The sequence below is a fragment of the Rhea pennata genome, chromosome Z (assembly GCF_028389875.1).
Source record: "Rhea pennata isolate bPtePen1 chromosome Z, bPtePen1.pri, whole genome shotgun sequence".
Lineage (NCBI taxonomy): Eukaryota > Metazoa > Chordata > Aves > Rheiformes > Rheidae > Rhea > Rhea pennata.
Window position 1 is genome coordinate 65,818,893 of NC_084702.1, and position 18,538 is coordinate 65,837,430.

General features: G+C 34.9%; 1 protein-coding gene across 1 annotated transcript in view; it reads left to right on the forward strand.

Annotated features, from left to right (window-relative positions):
• The window catches only part of FGF10 (fibroblast growth factor 10), a 63,205-nt gene extending 55,176 nt beyond the window's left edge, over positions 1 to 8,029 (forward strand). Inside the window, exons 3-4 of the mRNA XM_062599674.1 lie at positions 2,072 to 2,175; positions 6,090 to 8,029. Coding sequence (XP_062455658.1) covers positions 2,072 to 2,175; positions 6,090 to 6,287 — 302 coding nt within the window. The 3' untranslated portion in view covers positions 6,288 to 8,029. The remainder of the gene's footprint in view (positions 1 to 2,071; positions 2,176 to 6,089) is intronic.
• Positions 8,030 to 18,538: the final 10,509 nt, after the last annotated feature.

Genomic DNA, 18,538 nt, shown 5'->3' on the forward strand with positions numbered 1-18,538 from the left:
ACCCAAGGGGTAATAGATCAAGAGTATTACATTTATTTGAAATAAAAACATCAATTGAAATCCTCCTCTCCCCCAAAGGACTACAGAGGTTAGAATTTGCATACTTATCTCTGAAAGTTATGTAACATTTTTCAACAACAATTCCAAATACAGGAAACAATGAAAATATATCCATGATCAGTGGTGATAAGATCAAACTGATAACAGTTCTGAAGAATTAAGCTACATTTTGCTCCAGTAAAACAGCACAACTGGTTACAACCGGATTAATTCCTGTGGTATATAACGTAAATGCAATAACATTTCTCCTCATGATCTCCTCTCAGCTGGCCTGCTAAGGATATAATGGAGTGTGAGATTGTGACCAAAGTATATCAGAAAAGTCTGCTGTACTTTCATGAATTCTATAAATATTTTTGTTGCATTGACTTAGGTATTGTATTGAAAAGCAGTATATCAACATCATTCAAGCGCGAAACATTTAGAACAGGTTAAATCAGCAACGGTTTCATATTAATATGTTCAACCTCAGCTGCACTCAAAAATTTCACAAGCGTATTATTCAATTGAATTGGTCTAATATACTGTTATTGTCACAAGGATAATATGACAAAATATAACTCCATTTAATCCATTTCCATATAAAACAATTAATAATGCTCCATGTAATGCCCGTATCAGATTTTCTTTCTTTGCTTTTGTTGTTAGAGATGGATCCAGCCCAGCTCTACTAGTGTAACAGTTGAGATTCCAACAATTAATTTTATGTAGAAGGAACTGACTGGCCTCTTCTCATCATTTTTCAGCACGTAAAAGGGAAAAAACATGTCAGTCACAAAAAAAAGGGGGGGCGCTGTGTTAGTTTTCACGTCACATTCTCACTCTCCAATAGCTTGTAATCCATTTAAGGCACTCCACTTAATTGTGCTTGACTTTGAGCACAAATACTTTAAGGTATGATTGAGTGCTCCTGCAGAAAATCAAGGAAGACAAAAGGCATAGCATATATCTGGAAGCAAATTACCATGAATACCTTGGAAAAAAAAAAAAAAAAAAAAAAAAAAAAAAAACAGGTTTATCGCTGTTCCAGCCGATCTGTTCCTCATATTATCTGTAGGCCTAGTCGAGGGTGCTTTTCTCTAAAATTCCTTGTAAGCTCTACCTCTGCTGTAACTTCTCCAGTGGTAGCAACCGTGTGACCACTCAGTTAGATGAGCTATTGTTTTGACTACTACAACTTTAACATCAGGAGAAAAGTTGGAGCCAGGCATCCTCTCTGGATAAACCATTTGAGAAGTTACTTGATTGGAGCTATATTTATCCTAGATAAATACAGTACCCAAACAATATAGCCATCCAGTTACTCTACTAATAGCTGAAAAGGGATTTCTGAAGTCACTATATAAGTGGTCATGACTTCCACTGCTCCCGAAGCAGTATGTACTTGGACTGAAAAATCAGAGATGAAAAGCTCTGTCTCCCATTAGCAGCCCCTTCAGCCATCCAGCATCCCAGAAAGAGTTTGTTTTAAAGAAAAAAAATGTAATCATATTTATTACAAACAGAGCAAAATGTTTCTGATATCTGAAAAACAAAGATAATGTGGCCGTTAGGGTTAGTCTTACTATATCCCAAAATGTCAACACACTTGCCAAAAATGAATTTATCAGCACAATGCAGCCAAGAGATTTAGTTTATCTAAATGTCCTACAAGGAATAAATAGTTTACCACTGGTTTTGAAGACTGGGGTAAATTTAACATTCTATTGACATATGCTATAGATTTAATTTAATGTTGTGGTTCAGATGTCTCTTCTGATAAATTTTCGTAAAATCTATGCTAAGAAGAATGGAGCTGTTTCAGTATTTATGGGGTTTAAAATTCAGGGTTAGCAAGAGAAACATGTTAATTGAAACAATGTTTGTGTATATTCTTACAATGTTTTGCAGAAGAATGTTGCTAAAGTTTGTTAGTTTATTAGAAGTTTAGTATTTTTCAGGTTTATTGCTTTTTTCTATGGTAAAAAATTCCTTTAATGAAGTGATTAAATATCTCAATCTTTTTTTTTAGGCATATTGGAGATAACATCTGTGGAAATAGGAGTTGTGGCAGTTAAGTCCATTAAAAGCAACTATTATTTAGCCATGAACAAAAAAGGAAAAGTCTATGGCTCTGTAAGTATTTCTTTTCTCCTTCAAAATGGTTTGTACTAGTCAGCACAGTTCCCTCTCTTACCTACTGAAAAGCTCACTTATCTGTGTATTACTACTAATTAGAGTTGAAATTAGCTGTTATCAAAATTTCATCCTCTGGTAAGCCAGCAGCCCCCTCTCCACAAACTCCCGTTGTTTGTTAGGCTCCTATCATATCAAAGCGGCTGCTGGGATTTATCATGATGACTGTTCCAGGCAGGTCTCCTGTTAAGTAGTGGCCAATAGGGAAGCACCTGCAAAATGTAATCTTTAGGGATATTTTTCCCTCTTTTTCTGCAATACAGCCACATTTATCAATAATTTGGTGGGGATGAGGAGTACTTCAAAACTTGGAAACTTCAGCAGATGGAGCAGACACACTAAATTCTCAAATTGACAGCACAGAGATTTGCAGAGTAGCAGCTTTAAATGAACTGTACTAATTAATATATAGGATTATAGGAAAACAGAGTTTTAGATCAGCAGGCATGCAAACTTATGATTGAGCAGAATTTGGGGATCATTTAAAAACTACCCATATATACTATATATGTATTTGTATAAGTTTAGGTTTACTGATTTTTTAATAAAAAACACAGTAGCCATACAAATATTTTTAATAGCAAGGAACATGATCTAGTAAATCAGACTATAAAACTCCACTTTATACTCACACGTGCACATGATGACATGGATACCAAACTGGCCTGTTATTACGTCTGGTTCAATTTAAGGTTTTGCAATTTTTGCCAGTTCCAATGAGTGTGAACCCATATAAATCTAAACTTATTCAAGTCATCTATAAATATTATGAGCCAATATTCAGAATACTCAGTGTTCAGACCATCTACAGCCATTAATGGGAACACTTCCTGGATAGGTTTTGACACTGGGTTTAATCTCAGGCAGTGCAGCTAAGCCTACCTATGCTGAATATGATGAAGCAATGCCAGACTGAGACTACCAGACTCACCACTGATATTGAATCAACTGAGACTGAAGTGGGTTGAAGTCATTTGGTCCTTTTTTTTTAAGGAAGCATTTATACTAGGTGTGGTTTGTATAAACTACATAAACTTTTGTTTTCCTTCATCAGGAAGGAAACCACAGTACGTGGTGAGGCTAGTTATTTATCATTTGTAAGGTTACTTCTAACTTCTAACCTTCTAAACATCCAAATTGTATTAAGGAATCGCATTAAGGAAAGAAATACTGGAACAGAGAAGTCTTTCTTAATTTCCTCCTAAATGTGGATTTTAATTCCTAAAATTACACTGGACAGAAAAGCAGGATGATCAGCGCTCAGTCCTGCATCACTGAGAGGGATATGGGTGTACTGACTAGCTGTTAAAGTACTGTAAGTTACCACTAAGCACCATTCATGGATTGTGCATATGCTCCTTGACATAAGTGAAGATACTATAGTAAATTCATGTGTCACAGCTAGCAGTGTTTAATTTAGTCATTTGTGACTGTCTGTCCTAAAGCCTAAGACAAGTTTTCTATCCAGGTTGTTTGCTAGTGATGGTATCATGGAAGTTCATCCCAATTCTATATCTATACAAAAGAAGGCAAGGCAGTTTTCATGTACGATAGGTGGAAACCACTGTCATAAGATTCAGTAATTCACAGTGTATTAGGAATAGTGTTGACAGGAGGATATGAATGTGGAAAGGGCCTTTTTTTAATTCCAGCTGAGATAATTTTTCAGTAGTCACATCATAAAATCTCAACATAATGACTTATCAAAACCTATTCTGTAATACTTCACAGATTTTTGAGACTGCTTCTGTTATTATTTTTCCCATTCTCTCAAGACTTCCAGTTAGACTCATATTGCTACAGTGTGGCAGCTTGCAGATGGATATGAAAAGCAGAAACAATAAAAAACTTTAAAAACATCTTAAGCATGTGCACAATACACACTGGTGCTGGATTATCCTGAAATTTGTTTGAAATGAGCAAAGCAGTTTCAGGCTAATGACCCCTGCCAATGAGACTTCACAACATCATCTGTTTTCTCTGTATCATCTAAGAACAGAGATAAAAGTTTGGATTCCAGTACAATTCTGCATTTGGGAAAACAAGTCAAGTAATACTGTTTCTGTGTTTATCAAACATGTTACCATTTGACTGACTTTGGTTAGGATGAGGGAGCAAAGGAAGACTCATTATTTGATTTCTTCAACAAAGCAAAGAGTTATCAGGCAGGAAAAATTACTGTGGTTTAAAACTTTGATTGATGGTCACCTGCCTTCTTAATACCCTGACACAGAACACGGCACATTAGAGCAAGTAAAGTTAAATGACCTATATGTAGCTATAGGAATGCAAAGAACATTAAGAGTCATCTTGGAGAGCATCTTCTCCTCACAGTGTTTTTCCCAACGTTCATTTTTCAACTGATTACTAATCCCAAAACTAAAGAGGATGGTGGGAGTCAAATTGAGCTTGAATGATATGTGCAATCCTGTTAAGAAAGTGCATCTTCTGTGGTCTTAAGAGAAACTAAGTAAAACATCGATTATCAACATGAAAATTCTTACTGTGCCAAAATATTGAACATAACTAGTTTTAAAATTCTAATTTAAATGAATAGGCAGTTTGGATATATTTTTAAGATTCTTATTGTCTTCCATGTTCCACTTTAAAACAATGCCAGTCAGCTGAACAATGCTCATATGATTAATATGGACATTTATCTTTATTAGCTGAGTATCTTTGATCATCATCAAAGATAAAATACCCCAGAAATTCTTATCTGCAGCATGAAAAATATTTTATTATTTAGGCACACATTTCTATTGTCTTCATGGTAGACATCTTAAAAATACTACAAGCCTTAGGTAGATTACACACTGAGATTCTGACATGCTTCCTTCAGTGAGCTGTGAAATAACTTATTTTCTGAAATACAGGAATAACAGAAATGCTAATTTTTGGTAGTTATTTAAATGGTTGAAAATGTCCTATTTCAAAGGCTTTTAAATGAAATATAAGTAACTTAATCAAATTGATTCTTCTTCTGTAGGAACTATTTGTGAAAACAAGCATTCTTGTCTTCATTATAGAGATGCAAATCTATGTTAGCATATTTAACACTATAGAAAAAGAAGGTCTCTCCCATACACTTGCTACATGCTTGTATTTTTTATCCTTCCTAACAAACTGACAATTGATTCTCTTGAAAAAATAGAAAACCTTAAACCTTGGTACTATAAACAAAATTGCTTATAAGATTACCATGAAGATTTTCTCAGTAAGACACAGAGTCATATATGATTCCTTTTTTAGGCTAAGGCCCTCTTGAGGTCAGCAAAGTAAACAAATCTCACAACCATAAGAACAGCACAATAGTGATTTGCACCCATTCAAAAGGCCCTGTTTTACAGCCACTGTGGTGTAAAAGATCTTACTTTAAATAAGAAGTAAGTCTATGCCATGCAGATTTATTTAACATATGGTATTAATAATCTTGTTCAAGGTATTTAAGGATTGTATTTGTTAGAGCCGAAATATGATAAGTAATTCCAAGATTGCTATCTTATACTTTGACTTTATGATTGAGAATTTGTTTTAATATTACTGCCATATTCCAACACAGAGGAGTTTCGTTTCAAGTAAGAGTGAACTGTACCATTCTATTATCTATTACTTTAATTATATATTACATAATTGACTATATCTTTCATTGATTACATTTTTTTGCATTTTTTAAATGCTATGGACACAGTGAAATATTTCTGTAAATACACTGTAGAATCCTAAAAGGATGTCTTATATAAAACATTGAAATTGTCCAAAACATTTTTAGAAGCTATCTAACTTCAGTATGCTGCAACTCTGAAACATTATTTATATTTCGAATTTGTGTATTTGTTTTCCTCTTTTAACAGAAAGAGTTTAACAGTGATTGCAAATTGAAGGAAAGAATAGAAGAAAATGGATATAACACATATGCATCCTTAAATTGGAAACACAATGGAAGGCAAATGTTTGTAGCTTTGAATGGACGGGGAGCCACAAAGAGAGGACAGAAAACAAGAAGGAAAAACACTTCAGCTCACTTTCTTCCAATGGTAGTAATGTCATAGATGAAGGAAGTGTTTTATCGATGCAGTTGAACGAAAGGCTTTTTGTGAACAAATCCTTTTGAAGAAAAAACGCATAGAAATAGTGTGGACATCTGCTTGTTTGAAAAGGGAGCAAGGGAAGCCTTTGAAGGTTTTGTACTCACTGCTGGCACATGAAATACTTTTAATTAGCCTGGTGTCATATCTTATAATCAAGATACAAGCTGCATCAAATGGGATAGAAACTATTGCCAGTGTGAACAATGTTTTTGTTTTTCCTTTTTTTTTTTTTTTTTTTTTATCTCGGCGATTGAACTTAAAGGACGAGAGACAATCTGTTGAATGATCTTTGGGGGAAACTTATTTATGGAATACTAACTCATATCAAAGACCTTAATTGCTCATTCAAGCCTAATGATCCAATGAACAGTTAGACACGCAGGCATTTACTGGAAGCACTTGGATCATATGCACAAATAAAAGACGTTTCCAGAGAAGCCTTGTGGAAGAATGGATAGGATTAAGGAATATAAGCAAAGTAGTGTAAAACTGTTCTAACAAAACGAATAGTATGGTTTGCTTGTATGTTCTAACTTCATTCCTTTTTATTTCTCTCTAAGTTATTTATTTAATAGGATGTTAAATATCTTTTTGATTTGACATGTTTTCTTCATTTGCTTCTTTGTTATTTTCCCTTTTTCTCAGTACTTCACAAGAGGTTGATAGGCTAAAATGTCAAAGCCTCCTAAGTACTCTGAGAATAGGTAATGGACTAGGTTTTAAACGCAGAATTTAATGTGTATAATCCATTTTTTTCCTAAACTGTCTTGCACTTAAGCAAAAAGACCAAACAAGCAGAGCTTGAATTTATGGTATTGGGTGTGTCTATGTTGAAGAGGATTTCAGCACTCAAGAACAAACTTCAAGAAATACTTTGTTCAAAGGGTCTTTCTGCTGTTTTGAAATTGAGAGAAGGGGCCACATCTGTACTTGGGCATCAATGCATGTGTGTATATCCACTTGTCTTTGATTTCAGTTTGGAACTAAGATCTAATCCACTGCAATCAGTGAGAGATTTTGCAGCAAGTACGGGGCTGGAACCTCGATGTACACAGCCCAGTTAAAATCACTGAAATCGCAAACATTAGAACTAAGCAGGCTACAATGCCCAAGTGTAAAATTTGGCCTCAAAGAGGTAAGTGAGAACACAACACAGTCCTGTACTCCTTAGTCAGTTAATAACACTCATTTGTCCTTGTTAACAGCTTGCAGCGTCACCAGCATATAGTGGGAGCAATAGCTAAATAAAGACCAAGGGATAGAATCCAAAAGCATTCTTATGCATTTATCAGAGATTATTACTCACATGTATATTATATATGAAAGCCAACCAAAAAACCATGCTGGTGTCCAGCTTTAGCATGCCTTTCATATCCATCATAGTAACTGAAGGATCAAAATACATAATATCCAGCACATTCTTATGAAGTGTTACTAGTCCCATGGCTTAACTTGAGCAAGTGCAGTATAATAAAGTTAAGCATAGTATGAAGTCTGTTCAATTAAAGGTACATAAGGTTTGTTTTATGTTTTTCTTTACTCTGTAACTTTAGAGAGCTCTGGATAGCTCATCAATGTAACCATAATGAGATTCATTTTGTTAGAGCAGGTAAATAGAAAACAGTACATCAGCCAATTTGTACCACTGTCTTCACATTGTATTCCACTAAATAAATAAATAAGCCTTTGCAGTGTCTGTAGTAAGAAACAAAAGTAGTATAATATTATTTTGTTCTAAATACTTTAAGTGATAACTATGAGATTATATTGATGCTGCAGTTTTATCTTCAATATTTCTTGTTGTAAAAAAGTTGATTTTATTTTTATTGTTTGGAAACTGTATTTTGGTACAAAGAAGAGCCTTGCTTAATATGTCTTTTTGAGAATGTTTAACCTCTATAAAGGCTGGTGTTGTTGGGATCTTCTATAACTTATTTAAGTCAATGTTTAACCAGCACTTCAATCTTAATTTGTTATTTAAATATTAGCTGTTTAAAAAAAACAACAAAAAAAAATCCCCATAAAATACAAAATGGTCAGATTGTATTTCCTGTCCTTAAATAAAGTCAACTGTTTTAAAACCAGAAAGTCATTTGAGACACAACATTTTAGCTGATAGCTAACATTTTATATCATGGACTTTATCTCCAGCTTGCTTCTTAACAAATAAGATTTTTCAAAAAAGGGAAATAAGAATTTCAGATTTTAAGTGTAATTGCAGATGATTAGCAAAACTTAACTACCATAATGAAAGGGAGTTTCTGTTGTTTATAATTTATAATCGATAATTAAAAATGACAAGACATAGTAGACCACCCACAGTGAACATTTACTTTTTGCTTGGGCAAATGTAGTATTGGATGACCACTTTAAGAACACTTAGGGTACAAATGAGGTTCTCTTTTGACAGAACTACCTAGATTACTTGGTCAGGGGAGCAATTATACATAAACATGATTGATTCAGTTTCAGGACTGAAAACACTGTGCTGCTCAGAGGTTGAAAATGGAAAATGTAAGGAGCCAACTGCAAAATGAATAGTGGTTTCTGAGAATTAACTAAAATAAAAAATCTTTGAAGAAATTGATAATTCCTGCACGTTTGACAGACATACTGAAATATCCACTGTGGTAGGAGCGAACTGCAGACAGTCTATCCAGAATATCACAGATTCTAAACCATAAGCTCTGTTTTCTGTCACCCCCAGCAGATGAGACTCCTGAGCAAGGGATGGATTTAAAAAAGAAAAGGGAAACAAAAATCACTGAACAACAATGTATAGTATGTTATATTTAAATAAAAATAATAAAATGCTGGGAATAGAGAATATTCTCCCTGTTTGTTTTATTAACCTGAAATACTGAACAACAAAAATAAAAAGTGAAAAGATCTGTAGTACTACAGGATGTGGTTTGGTGCTGTATAGCCCCAAAACAAAACAAAAAATCACTTGAACATTTGTAGAGTTTCTTTAATTTTTTGCATCTGTGAGTCAGCTATCTCCACTCTAATAACAACCAAATGCTTTAGATTCTTCCCATAAGTATTCAGGTCCACCTAGTTTATACAGTGGAAAAAGCAATGAATTTAAAACAAGTACACTTGATGAAAGAATGAAGGGCTTTAGGAAGAAGAACACGTACTCACATTTTTGAGTAAACTTTAGATAAAGAAAAATAGCTGCATTTTATATAAGACTTTGTTGAAGACATTTCAGGTTATAAAGTTCACTAAAGGTTAGTAAGCTTTAGTAATACAAAAATACTAGTATATGAGCACAAATTTGTAATTCAGACCTCTTCTGAAACTGATATCTATATCCACACAATCAATCATTACTGCTTCAAGAAGTGATCTTGAAACTAATGCAGGGAGACATCGCATACTTTGAGATATCAAATGTCATTATTTACTCAAGTTAGATTGTAGGGAAGTATTTCTTATTACATTGGAGAAAGAAAAGTAAAACATAACACACAAATACATGTTTTATGCTGAAACTAGTCAGGGTATGATTACTGACAGTTTTCAGAAAAAGCTCATTGGCTGAAACAACTTCAGTGGAACTGCCCATAATAGATAAACATACACAAAAAATTGCCTGTTTTCTATTGTGTTATAGGCAAGAAATGGAATATGAAAAAAATATGGGTTTTGACCTATCACATTTTTGTTTATAGTCACATTTACTTGCTCGGAGAATTTGAACTTCATTTTTAACAATCTGAGAACTTTCTGGGAATACGTTTTGGTATTAACCATTTAGAACAGTCAATTTCTAATGAAGGACAGTGAATCACAGATATCCAATTGAGGTCTTTATATTCAGTCATCCCAAAACAGAAAATGTACTGCGTCCTTTAGCCACCTCAGCAACTTAAAGAGGATACATGACTGTGAAAGGCAAGTTAGAGAAATGCTGCCTGAGCCTCAACTAATTGATTAGGGAGCACCTTTATACTGCGGCACTCCAGGTTGCTGCAGTATAAATTAGAAGAATTTGGACTCCTGAAATTCCTCACCAGAACCTTTAATGAAATTGTATACACTGGTGTCACTCATGCAATTGAATAAATGGATATGCTGGGGATGACCTAAGAAATGCATATTAGATAATTCCATTGTCCAAATACAAGGCTATGAGCATCATGATACCTGAAGAAAAGCACATGAAATACTTCAGTGTACAATTCTTTGCTAAACGTAGAGAGCAGTGCTAGTATTTAGATAATAGACCACAGAGAGAAAAAAACAGAACCTGTATCTACATCAAAACTCAGAAGTTATATCTCAAGATAAATAAATGAAGAATCAATATATTGCAGGTTCTTTATTACTGTTGAAATGTAGAAGTTCAGTGTAGCCACTCGTCAGAGCTCCAGATATATTATTTTGTTATCCAAATTATTCAATTACTTGCTTTTAATGATGTTATATTTTTTTTAGATTATTCAATTGTAGCACTAATTGTTAAATTAACTTCTTCAACCATTTCATCTGTTAAAGGTTTTCATAAAAATTTGGGAAAAGGCTAAATGCAGGTCTACATCTGATTCTGCACTTTTTATCTAGCTGTAAAAATGAATAACATCTTCTATTTAATATACAATATGCAGAAACTTGCCTTATTCAGTGAGATGTGCCTGAGCAGGAAGAAATACAGCAGTTCCAAAAAATAAATAAAAACCGTAGCATAGGTACTCATGTAATGCATTTTAAAATTTGGATGAAAAAAAGTGGAAATGTAGTTTCTCCTTCCCTATTACCCATCTGTAGTATATTTCTTGTTCAGTGGTTGTATGGCAATTTCCTATTAATTCCTCCTTCCTTCACATGTAGATATGCCCCAAACAACAAGATTCATTCACGGTTCACTGAGGCAGCTTGCATGGCTGATGACTGCACTATGCTGTCATCACTGCCACAAGCATACAACTCTTATTTTTGATTCCATATAGAATGCTATTCATAGACCCATTGATGGTACCATGCTTTGGCATTAGCTTCTCTGAAACTACCCATATACTTAATATTAAACATGCAAATATAGGTTCAAAAGTTAAATGTGGATTCTGATCATAGCTTTGCTTTTATAACAACCACTATGCACAAGAAATGTTACAAATTAATTAAAATGTATTATACCTCTGCTTTTCTTTTTCAAGGTCCACCCAAGGAGAAGGAGACAGAAGGAAAGGATATGACATTATTATTGTTCTTCACAATCTTGATTGCTTTCCTCAACTGGTAGCTAGTACATGGTCTATGCTTGTCTTTCATGGAATCTTATTTCAGTGATGAAATAGAATAGAGATATCTGTTAAAGAAGTCTCTGTCTCTTCCTTGTGGTCAATCAGTTTGACCTACTGAGTGCTACTGATACAGCATAAAGTAAGCATGTTCACTTAAATATGGATTACACTTTGCTAAATAGATTCCAGCTTTGAAAGAAGAGCTATGGCCCTGTTTATCCTATTAAATGAGTATTGTAGCCTTTGCTTGACAGAGACAGATAAGATTTAATTCATTCATTTATTTAACTGATTGTTAAATGCTCAGAGATGAATGATACAGTGTGAGCGAAAAGTCTTGCTGATACACATAATTATTACATTTCTGCAGTAATTGGGAGGTGCAGGGGGAAGGTGCAGTGACAGGTCAGTTGAAGTGCTTTCACACAGAATCCTGCAGCAAGGTTCAGCCTATATTCATACTGAAAACCATCATCAAGCTGTAAATGAATGCCTGGGCCTCCAGTCTGTGGAAGTCAGTTATCCAGAACTGGCAAAGGTGGGCCCCTCACTCTTCAGTCTGCTCTAGTGCCTTCACCATTCTCTTCTTAAAGTCAGAGCAAACTTGACTCTGTTTAGGGATGTTCAATGTGCAGCAAATTCTATTCACAGTCAAAGGAGATGGCTACTGACTTGTAAGTCACCTGTGGCAATAATGTGATCTTTTTCCCCTCAGCCCGGCAACGTTTGTCCAGGACATTTTGTCAGAGTTCTAACACTAATGTAGTTTTTTCTCGTTCTACTTGAAACGGAATACAGCATGAGGTTTCTAGCACCAATTACTAAGGACTGAAGTTCACATGTGAAAAAGTATCATATGCAAAATAATCCTGTATTGATAATCCTAGAGATGAGTTCTTCTGAAAAGCCACAATGCTTACACCCATCATATGGCAGCACTTCCATACCGCCCTTTACATCTATGCCTCATCTAACTCGGAGGCAGAACCTGCATTGCTAAGGAAGCTGTTCAATTGCCAGGACCATTAGAACAGTACTTCAAATCTGCTGAGACAAGTTAAAACTCCTAGTGTTGATTTTGATACCTGTCTATTTGGACTACTCCGTTACGTTAAGGAATGCCCAGTACTTGAGGGGAGCCACGGTAACTATTCTGAGATACCTAAAAGCAAGAAAGGAATACTTTGCTTCCTATTTTCACCACAGACAGAACAAGAACAAAAGATTTGAACTGAAGCAAGAGAAATGTAAAAATAAATATTGGGAAAACCTGCCTAACACTGGAGGCACTGAGGTAAATTGATTAGGAAGATTCTAGAATTTCCTTTCAGAGATTTAAGGATGGGGTCGCCCCTGCGAATGGTCTAGGTAGTCGATTCTGTCACTGACAGGAGGATGGACTAGCTCTTTTCCAAGATCCCTCGCAGTGCTATTTTCTATGTTTCTGGGAAGCCATTAACTGAATCTATATAAAATATTAGGCAATCAATGGCAGTAGTAACTTTCAATCATTACAAACAGGGTCAAGCTCAAGACAGAAACCTGAAGAAATCTTATTAAAAATCCCCAGAGCCATCCAGTCCCCCATAATTACTTTACACAAGTGTGTTTGTAGTGCCAAACAGGAAAGAATCATAAACAGCTAAAATATTTCTAAATTAAAAAAAAAAAAAAAAAAAAAAAAAGAGTGACTAAAAGCAGACTAAGTGTAAATTTTTTCAGCACAGCATAAGCTCAAACGGGAAATTTCAGCCAGATGATATTTTGTTCTTTTTTTGCTAACCATCACAGAGATGCAATCTGGGTCTGACTCAAGCTTCCACTGCACACTGATTGCAGGAAACAAGACTGACCCTGGCAGTCATGATATGCAAAGGTCAATATCCATCTCCTTTTGACATTTGGTAACTTGTACAAAAACAACAGATAATTTTCAGAGATAATTGCTATATTTTTCAGTGGTTCTTGAAAGGATACGTGGCAGCAAATAAATGTCTCCATTAACCCACTCCTCCTCAAAATGTGCTATGTCCTGATATCTGTTGACTAGTGGATACTGTCCAAGAACCTTTACTCATTTCAGCTATCACTAACAGCAGCATAAATTAACCAGTAAATCAGTTTGTTCTATATAAAGCAAGTCTTTGATCTGATTGCAACTTAATCATTTCTAGAGCTCATTTCATGTTTATTTTCCTTTGGTCATTTTAAAAAATGTGTGTAGTTGATTGAGTGATAGACTGACCCTGCATTATATATAGCTCCCTACTTATAGTTTTAACCTGTAGTCATAAATACCACACATATATACCACTGGCAGTTCTTTACCAAGCTCGTTACACGCTTTTCATTTTTATCACTCCATTGGAGCACTGATATTATCACCTGCTGTTACCTTCTTCTTAGGTAGGAAGTTAGCTTAATCAGCCTCCTTGAAAGATATGCCCATCACTAAAATTCACAGCTGTCATAAATCTACACTACAGAGCTTTGCATCTCAAACTCATACTATTCGTAGCAAAAGTACAGTTGTTAGCTTTAGCTACTGCTTTTATCAGAACTCTATTGTCATGAGTGCCAAATAGAAAGGTAAGAGAGAAGACATATTTCTACTCCAATATGATTACAACTCACTTTTCTGATGGGGTAGAATGTGTCAAAGAAAGAGAAATAAATGGAAGCCTGTTATCATGGAAATCTAAACATTGGTATGCATACCTCTAACCTATAAGGGAAAAGATGGGGTTGTGGTCCTTACTGAAGAGGTAGACTACAGGAAGTGATCTATAAGAAAATAAACTAGCAGTTACGAAGGAATTTTTTCCTCAGTCCAAAGGAAGGAATATGAAAGAAAACACAGACCTACTGAAGGGAGAGGCAACAACCACTGCTATTATTATAAGACTGGTAAATCATATAAGGCATAGCAGGGAAAGCCTCAACAGGGCCCTCTTCTTCAGCGGTGGTCAAAGACAGAATGAGAATGAAAGGATGCAAAGCCCTGTGACAGCAGAATGGTCCTAGCAGCAATGTCCTAAATAGCCATAATGAAGGACACAACACAAGTGGCAACCAGGACAAAGAGCAAAACAACACAGTATTCAAAGCCCATCATGATAGTCCTCTCAGAACATGACACATCTTTCCATTTAATAAGGTCAGCAAGTAGTAGAAATAAATTGATATTTACTATTTTCAAATACAATCTCTATATAGAACTTATTTATTTCAACTTAGAAAATAAAATCACAGAGAAAACCATAGCAATCATGAAAACACAGCTGTGCTTTAGAAGAAAATACTACATACATTTCAGGGGAGGAAAAGATCACCACCACCACTGTAATAATCAACATAATGATCAATGTTGTTCATAAGTGTAGTGATCAACCGTGTCAGATTAAGAGCGGGAGGAAAGGGAGTGTGATAGATCTAGAGACACGGATCTTTGGTTGAAAATGCTTTCTAGTCGCTTCTTTTTTAAACAAAATGCTAGCTCAGAGCTACGATATTACATAAAAGTGAAAGGGCTCAGGTCAACCTCATAGAATAAAATTTGGAAGGCACACCCGAAATCCAGCAAGGTGATAGAAGTGGGGTTTCACGCATAGGGGATCACTGCAAGAAACCACTGGGAAAGTACAGACATCACATCACAAAAGCAACAGAAGAATTTAAACTTGGCTAAACCAGGAAGCACAGGAGCGGAAATAAGGAATATTGGGAAGAAGGAGTTAAATTAACTTTGCAGAACCTCACAGAAAAGGTTCACTTTAAATTTTGGTTAGTGCTTGAGCCTGAGGGAGAAGTTCAAATTTTTTTCAAACCTAGTCCTAGAAGCAAGCTGCTATTTGGTTCTAATTATTAAATTAAATGTGATTTTTGTTTGTTTCAGTCCCTCCCAAATTCTCCGTGCTGTAAACATTTTGCTGGTAACATTATTGTGTTTTAAGTAAATATGGAATATCTTCTTAACTTGAGCCAGATTACACTTAAAACAGCACCATATAACTAGGACAGCCCTAATTAAATAGGGGACAGCTGGCAGTACTATTGCAGTACCTAGAAATCTTGTGCCGTTTCCTTTTTTTAAAAGGAGTATGAAATCCACAACAGATTTCTTGCCACCTAGGTAGAACTGAACAAGATACTCTCACTCTTATTCCTCCCTGCAGAGGCATATATCCAGTACTGTACGCAGCCACTGCACTAACTGGGCCTGGACAGCCCTTTGTGTCTCCCCAGGCACGCGATACGGAGCACTTGCCCATGGAGTCACTGCCGATGGGAACAGCGAGCCGGGCTAGCCTGCATGGTAAACCTGATGGCTCTCATTGCACACACTTCCAAAAACCTATTTGGAAAGAAGTATTTCACTTTTGCAGCTTTTCTCATCTAACACAACCTCAGAGTTCAATTCTTTGGAGAAATGGCCATGTAAAGCAAGTACAAACACACTTCACAGAATGGGGAAAGAGCAAATGAAGCTGATACAGCCAGTGTTTTATGTGACATATTCCGGTGAGGATTCCACTATGCTCTAAATATTGCTTCTGCAAGACCAATAGAAGCAAAAAGGGAGAAAGAAGATCAGAAAAACTGAAGACAAAACAAGATGAGAGAAGAAAAAGGCTCTAAGTAGAAAATGTGAGAAGCTGGCTGACTTTCACTGGTACAATTATCTGTACTTGCACATACTTTCTACACTGACCAAGAGGATTTCATCAGTACAAGAAATGGTCAAACCATTCACTCCAAGCACTTTGCACTGCTTAATGATAAATGATAAATGATTTGTCTCCACATTCTCATGATTGTTTTGCCTTTATTATGAGTAATTACATATCCAATATTTTTAAATACATTTTTAAAAATATATTTTTTTCAGGAATTGTTCATGGAAGCAATTGTTTTGATCATCTTTCTCCATGCACCTAAAGGGTATGAAACTAAAAGAGAGTATCCCTTTATCAAGCCTGATTTTCTTCACAGATTCCTTAATCATAGCTATATTTAGCTCAGTAAGTTTGTAGCTGTTTACGGTGTAATTTGTTTTGCACTAAAGCATATCTTCTTGAAATAGATCTTGTCTTGACAGGAGTCCTCAAAGAGATAGAGAATCCAATTTTGTTCCAGTTATATATTTTATTTACATTTTATATTTGTCTAGCTTTAATGCTAACCTTCAGTTTCAGTTATACTTTTTTCCACTAGAGTTAAAAGACAGTCATAGCCAGTGTTTTACTTTCTGTGAATGACTGGAATCAAGTCACTCTCAACCTCTCTGAATAGCTAAAAAGACAGAAAATTTTTGGTTGTTCAGAATAATATACAGCCCTTCTCCTTTGAGTACTTTTAATATTCCTTCTGTTTATCAGCATCTGTACTGTTAACAGTCTCCTACCAAGAAAAATAAGATTGTCTAATTTTATAAACCTTATTTATAAATCTGAGGATGAGATTAGTCCATTTTTTGCCATTGAATGCTTTTTATGAACTTAGTTTATATGGATGTGCAAGAAGCTTATGTTTATTTCCAGGTCATTGATTAAAATTTTGAATAGCATCAGCCCTAGTATGAATATTTCTGGAACGCTTGTCTAAGCCCTCTATTCATTTTTTTTTCCTGCTGATTGCTACTTTTTGCCAATTGGTAATTCATATAACATGTTTTACCACTACTTCAAGTGTTAATTTTTGTAACTGCAATATGATATGATATGATATGATGCTAAATGGAATGTTTATAAAATGCAGTGTATCTAGACAGCTACTTTCGTCTTTCAAACTTATTATAGAAAATCTAATTTACTTCACAAAATCTAAATTCTCTTTGAGGTCTATTAGCTAAACTTTAATTCTCAGGCTCACAAATCCTGCAGCTAGAATTATATAATACCTATATATCCTCAAGTTATCCCTTGGAATTACATACTTTTATGTAATTACATAGAATTACATGTTTTTATTTGTAAGGAATATGTTTAACTCCAATAATTTTGAACGCACTGTATGTAGATGACTCCCAAAGGGCCTAAAGCATTAAGAAAATAAAACTATCCTCAATATGTCTAACTTGCTGAACATAGGTTTGCATCTCCATTTCCACTGAATCTGCAAATGGGCTGAAAACCATTCAACTAATCATTAAACCCATGATTTGCTATATTAATTCATAACAAATAAGAAATTCCATGCTGTCCTTATTGTTTATAATCATTAATAATGTCATGTACAAAATTTTGAAGTTTTCAGAAAAACTACCAAGTGATGAATTTCTCAATCTCTATGAAAAGTTACAGTTCATTTTCTGTTTGCGTAATTCCTACTACTTTTCTTTATCAGAGAGATGGAGATCTGAAAAAGATCAAGGAGTTTTCTATTCCAGGCTTTTTGTCTAAGGTAGAATAAATTACCTAGACCACCCCTGACAGAAGTTTATCTAACAGTTTTAACACCTCTAATTATGGAAATTCTACTGTTTCCCAAAGTAGCCTACTTTGGTGTTGAACTATCCTTTTGATGAGAAAGTTTGTTCTAATATCTAATGTAATCTAATACAAATTTCCCATGCCACAAATTAAGCTGATTAATTCATGCTTTACCTTCTGCAGGGAGGAAAACAATTGATCACCATCTTCTTTGTAATAACCTTTTATGTATTTGAGGTATTCTTCATCCTTCTCTTTTCCAGACTAAACAAACTAAATTCTTTCATACTTCCTTTGGAGGTCATATTTTCTGAACTGCTTATCATACTTATCATTCATGATAAGTTATCTCCTGTTTCTATATCTTTCTGAAAATGTGTCCTTTCCTCCAAAGTCCCCCCGAATACCAGGTAGCATGTAGTAACTGCATCTAAACTCTTACAAGTGATGCTGCTTTTAACAACTTTCTGGAATGTCTTTTGCCTTTTATATAAGCGTTCACTTGTATCTGTGTCCTCATCTTTTTTCC